The sequence below is a fragment of the Oncorhynchus gorbuscha genome, linkage group LG06 (genome assembly GCF_021184085.1).
Source record: "Oncorhynchus gorbuscha isolate QuinsamMale2020 ecotype Even-year linkage group LG06, OgorEven_v1.0, whole genome shotgun sequence".
NCBI lineage: Eukaryota > Metazoa > Chordata > Actinopteri > Salmoniformes > Salmonidae > Oncorhynchus > Oncorhynchus gorbuscha.
In genome coordinates, this window is record NC_060178.1 from 94,736,318 (window position 1) to 94,742,317 (window position 6,000).

Here is a 6,000-nt window from a genome sequence, read left to right on the forward strand (position 1 = left end):
TGGGTGTTTGTTCCTGTCTCTGTGTAGTGTTCACCAGATAGGCTGTAATAGGTTTCACGTTCCGTTTGTTGTTTTCGTATTTCAGTTATTTCATGTACCGCAATTCCTTCATTAAAGTCATGAATAACCTACACGCTGCATTTCGGTCTGACTCTCTTCATTCAACAGACGAACGATGTTACAACAGGGACATAAAGTCAAAACCCGGCAGGTTTTTAGATGAGATGAGAGATGAGAGAACAACAGGGACATAAAGTCAGAAGTTGGTTAGAGTTAGGTTAGATACCAAACAAGTGGATGTCTTCAAAGCAGCTGGCCGTGGACACATCAACAAAGTGGAGGTCCCTGCTGCTGGTTGCTATGGCGACCTTGTGGACTTTGGGCAGGTAGACAGCATCAGTGGTCCAGCCCCTGAACATCCTTCTGTTAACCCCTTGCTCTGCAGGGTCTCCAGCCAGCTGGGGAGATACATCAAAGAAAGAGAGAAAGTGTGTGTGTTTGTCTTTGTGAGTGAGTGAGTGAGTGAGTGAGTGAGTGAGTGAGTGAGTGAGTGAGTGAGTGTGTGTGTGTGTGGCTTATCAGCTCACACACCTCCAGAGTCTTGAGGACTTGTAGTCGGTTGTTCCACACAGTGAGCAGCCCCCTCTTACTGACACTGATGTAGCGGAGGGGGGGAGGATGGGGAACAGCCACTACACAGATAGTGGGCTCCTGCTGTAAGGGGGAGAAGAGCAAAGTTTACAGGCGAAGTGAGAGAGTGGCTGATGAGAGAAAGAGAGACAGAGGTCAATGGAGGCTGCTGCACACTTATGAATTAACATACCATATGAGCAATTAACTACTTATTACATAGTTATTACATAGTCATTACATAGTTATTAACACACTCTATAAGCAATGACTAGACAGGCGTCTCTCACCTTGTTGTGTGAGCAGTGTTTGATGAGTGGTTCAGTGTCTAGTAGAGCGCCTCTTGGCCTGGAGGTGTGGTCTCTCTCTCTGCACTGCTGCAGCAGGTAGCTACACAGGTCCTCCCACTCCACATAGCCATCACGTGACACGTCAATCTATTGGAAATGAGAACATGTTCTTATTTCCTAAGGGTAAACTAACAAAAAACAGTTCAACCGTATGTAACAAAGGGCCATAGTCACCTCATTGAAGACCCTCTCCAGCCACCCGCTCTGGCTGTCTGGACCAATCACAGCACTCAGAGCATTCTGGAACTCCTCCAGACTCATCCCTCTTTCTCCTCCTCCCTTTTTCCGTGCACCTCTCCAACTCCGCCGGGACCCCCTGTCCGAGGTTGTGCGACACGTAAACGCATCCCTCAGTAACAGCAGGTGTTTAAGTCTGAGTTCCTCCTGAGTACAGGCATTCTGGCCTGCATCACTGTGGAGTGGAGTAGTATGCAGATATTCCAGAAGAAAATCAGCCGTTTCCAGCTACGATAGTCATTTACAACATTAACAATGTCTACTCTGTATTTCTGATCAATTTGATGTTATTTTAATGGACACAAAAAAGTGCTTTTCTTTCAAAAACAAGGACAAAAACTGGTCATTATTGGGGCGGCAGGGTAGCCTAGTGGTTAGAGCTTTGGACTAGTAACCGGAAGGTTGTGAGTTCAAACCCCCGAGCTGACAAGGTACAAATCTGTTGTTCTTCCCCTGAACAGGCAGTTAACCCACTGTTCCCAGGCCATCATTGAAAATAAGAATTTGTTCTTAACTGACTTGCCTGGTTAAATAAAGGTAAAATTAAAAAATTAAAAATTGAGGGTACTACTGCATAATATAGTCTTACAGAATATGAACATACAGCACACCCCTGTGGCAGCAGTGAGACTGCATGCTTTGTGACCAATTTCAGACAAAAATACTTATTTATTTATTTTACCATTATTTTACCAGGTAAGTTGACTGAGAACACTTTCTCATTTACAGCAACGACCTGAGGAATAATTACAGGGGAGAGGAGGGGGATGAATGAGCCAATTGTAAGCTGGGGATGATTAGGTGACCATGATGGTATTGGGGACAGCTTGGGAATTTAGCCAGACAACATTTTGATGTTATCAATTTGTTATAATAACTTAAAATAATAGAGTTGATGCGACTTCTCATTTAGATTTGAGTCATTACCACATAAACATCAAGTAATAGTGACTTTTCATTGATACTGAGTTCAACTTATTAAAAGTATTTGATTTAAAAATGCCTTGGGTTTTATAGTGAACTAACCAAGCGCTTGATTTGCTGTGGTAGGCTTGCTTTCTTTGTATTGTATGGATTTAAGAGGTTCTTGAAGAGAGATTTGAGGGGGTGAGGGAGACTGCTAGGACCAAAACCCCCATATAGTATGTCGCCAACATTCATGAGGACAAGCCTTGTGTGGCCCTGTTGCCATGGGAAACCACAGGACAATCGGTCATGTCTCCACATTCTCCTCTCTCTTCCTGGTTCATCAAGGCATGCATGAGTGCTCCTTTTAGATAAGGGTAGTTGTCACCATCAACTCACCGCACAGCCAGGTAATCATTGATATGCAGTCAATGACACATTTTTTACTCCAAAAGGGTTTGTTAATAAGACTTTAATTAGCTCTATCTACTCAGAGAGATATTTTCATATAGAAATGCTAAAAAAATGGTTCTGTTGATGATAATGATATTTTGATAACATTATTATCTGTGGAATTGAAATAACAGGATTCAGCCAAATTTAAGGCAGAATACAAAAGCTGACATGTGTCAACTTCTACTTACGCTAAAAATAAAATATGAAAATAGAGTTATTGTAAAATCTTGAGTTATATTTTATATATTGTTCTTAAAATACAAAACTCACCAAGAGCTGCTGCTGGACGTTTCTCTTTCGTAGACCTCCCATGGATCACTGATACCTCTTAGGGTACCCATTCCTACACACCTTCCTGTCTGCCTATCAAACTAGTCTAGCGCTAAGTCCAATGTGTGTTGCTAAACAGAGGGAATTTTCACTCTGGACCAAGCTTTACAAACAACCTCACTCATCGCTTTAGATCTTCCCTCTGGACTTTGCCTCAGATGGGCTTCTCAAAACCTTCGGGCCCAAGTTGCTCTGTTTATGTGTCAGAGAGTGAAGGATGCTGAAACACAAACTGACCTCACAACAGCCTAAGCCCAATCTGATACCTCTCTCCCCTCCTCTAGGTTTAAATAAGAGTCTTTGTCTCTCTCTCCCCCTTTGTCTTTCGGGACAAATCCAATTTCAGGTCAAACAAAGCTGCTTCTTTTCAGACAGGGTGGAATGCTCCACAGATCAATACATCATCCATCACAGGAGTTAGACCACAGGGAGAGAAAGTCAACACATCCTCAGCGGAGGACCAAGGAGACGAGACTATCCACAATCTGCATGGACACCAGGGTGTCAAGACAAGTAATCGTCCAGAAGTGAATAATTAGAAGGAAGAGGGAAAGAAGCCTCTCAGTCTGTAGCCTACCGATCCATAAAGCTTTCCATGTGGAAGTCTTAGAAATCTCAACCAGGCTAAAGAGACCAAGATCAGGAGGTGCATAAGATCCTAAATGTTACTCAAAGAGTGGAGGTGTGTACAGGTTTCTGTCTGAGTGTAAGTCAAATAAAGGGACAGGCTCTGGCTAATGATAAACCACTAATGTCTCAGTAACAGATTACTGAGCCATTAAGCTAAAGCCATGGCAGGGAACCCAGGTCCCAGGTCACTTTACCATTAACTACCCCACTGAGACCGTGCAACATGGTTTGGTGTGTGGGGTGGTATGTACAGTATGTGTGTGTCGATTGTACATTATATCTTGTGTTCTCTGTATCTCGTTCAAAGCTTGATGATATTTAATTTTCTGCTCTTTTGCACACCAATATCTCTACCTGTACATGACCATCTGATCATTTATCACTCCAGTGTTAATCTGCAAAATTGTAATTATTCACCTACCTCCTCATGCTTTTTGCTCACGTTAATTGTTTACTCCATGTGTAACTGTGTTGTCTGTTCACACTACTATGCTTTATCTTGGCCAGGTCGCAGTTGCAAATGAGAACTTGTTCTCAACTAGCCTACCTGGTTAAATAAAGGTGAAATAAAAAATAAAAAATGTTTGAACACTGGAGCCCATACTACTGGTAGGCCTTTTTAGGAGGGGGCGGCCCATACGATAAAAATATATTTAAAAAAAGGTTTTTTATATTTATGTTTTTTATATTTATATTTTAAATTTGGCCCATATAATGTATTTAAAACATTTTTTGTATACATTTAAAATACATTCCAACATATATCACGGAATGTATTTAAAATGTGTATGTAAATGTGTATAAAATGCACATTACAATATATTAAACGCATCGTAAAATGTTTTTAATGTATTTCAAAATACATTCAGAAATACAATAAAGAATGTATTTTAGAATATATTTTCACATGTATTTATCGATATATATTTAAAAAAAATGTTTTAAAGTAATTTGTAAGTCGCTCTGGATAAGAGCGTCTGCTAAATGACTTAAATGTAAATGTATTTGGAAATGTTATATAAAATATATTCCTACATGCATTCTGTGTATGTTGTAATAATATATATTATTTTATAAAAATGCATAGCAAGTATGAAGATCTGGCCATATCATATTGTAACAAAATGTTGACTTAACAATTTAACTTTAACAGGCTCTTCAGTATCACATCAGTCTCTGTAAGGACCAACACCTGACAGGAGAAGCAGGTACGGGGAGTCAGACATTTATTCGGGAACAGACGTAGAACAAGACAGGAACAGCGTCAGCACACGGGTAACACAGACATATGACAGTCAATGCAGCAGTGGGGAACAGAGCAGGGAACTGACACATATAGGAGAGGTAATAAACAGGTGATGAGTGAGTCCAGGTGAACAGAGCAGGGAACTGACACATATAGGAGAGGTAATAAACAGGTGATGAGTGAGTCCAGGTGAACAGAGCAGGGAACTGACACATATAGGAGAGGTAATAAACAGGTGATGAGTGAGTCCAGGTGAACAGAGCAGGGGAATGACACATATAGGAGAGGTAATAAACAGGTGATGAGTGAGTCCAGGTGAACAGAGCAGGGACTGACACATATAGGAGAGGTAATAAACAGGTGATGAGTGAGTCCAGGTGAACAGAGCAGGGACTGACACATATAGGAGAGGTAATAAACAGGTGATGAGTGAGTCCAGGTGAACAGAGCAGGGAACTGACACATATAGGAGAGGTAATAAACAGGTGATGAGTGAGTCCAGGTGAACAGAGCAGGGACTGACACATATAGGAGAGGTAATAAACAGGTGATGAGTGAGTCCAGGTGAACAGAGCAGGAAACTGACACATATAGGAGAGGTAATAAACAGGTGATGAGTGAGTCCAGGTGAACAGAGCAGGGGAATGACACATATAGGAGAGGTAATAAACAGGTGATGAGTGAGTCCAGGTGAACAGAGCAGGGACTGACACATATAGGAGAGGTAATAAACAGGTGATGAGTGAGTCCAGGTGAACAGAGCAGGGAACTGACACATATAGGGGAGGTAATAAACAGGTGATGAGTGAGTCCAGGTGAACAGAGCAGGAACTGACACATATAGGAGAGGTAATAAACAGGTGATGAGTGAGTCCAGGTGAACAGAGCAGGGGAATGACACATATAGGAGAGGTAATAAACAGGTGATGAGTGAGTCCAGGTGAACAGAGCAGGGACTGACACATATAGGAGAGGTAATAAACAGGTGATGAGTGAGTCCAGGTGAACAGAGCAGGGACTGACACATATAGGAGAGGTAATAAACAGGTGATGAGTGAGTCCAGGTGAACAGAGCAGGGAACTGACACATATAGGAGAGGTAATAAACAGGTGATGAGTGAGTCCAGGTGAACAGAGCAGGGACTGACACATATAGGAGAGGTAATAAACAGGTGATGAGTGAGTCCAGGTGAACAGAGCAGGAAACTGACACAT

The 6,000-nt window shown here is 41.8% G+C and overlaps 1 protein-coding gene across 1 annotated transcript in view; it reads right to left on the minus strand.

The window, feature by feature from the left end:
- LOC124038569 (WD repeat-containing protein on Y chromosome) overlaps positions 1 to 3,567 on the minus strand; it is a 44,906-nt gene extending 41,339 nt beyond the window's left edge. The window contains exons 1-5 of the mRNA XM_046354603.1: positions 2,850 to 3,567; positions 1,155 to 1,392; positions 921 to 1,067; positions 592 to 714; positions 287 to 458 (exon numbers count right to left, since the gene is read on the minus strand). Of these exons, the coding sequence (XP_046210559.1) occupies positions 287 to 458; positions 592 to 714; positions 921 to 1,067; positions 1,155 to 1,392; positions 2,850 to 2,920 (751 nt within the window). The 5' untranslated portion in view covers positions 2,921 to 3,567. The remainder of the gene's footprint in view (positions 1 to 286; positions 459 to 591; positions 715 to 920; positions 1,068 to 1,154; positions 1,393 to 2,849) is intronic.
- Between the last annotated feature and the right edge of the window lie 2,433 nt (positions 3,568 to 6,000).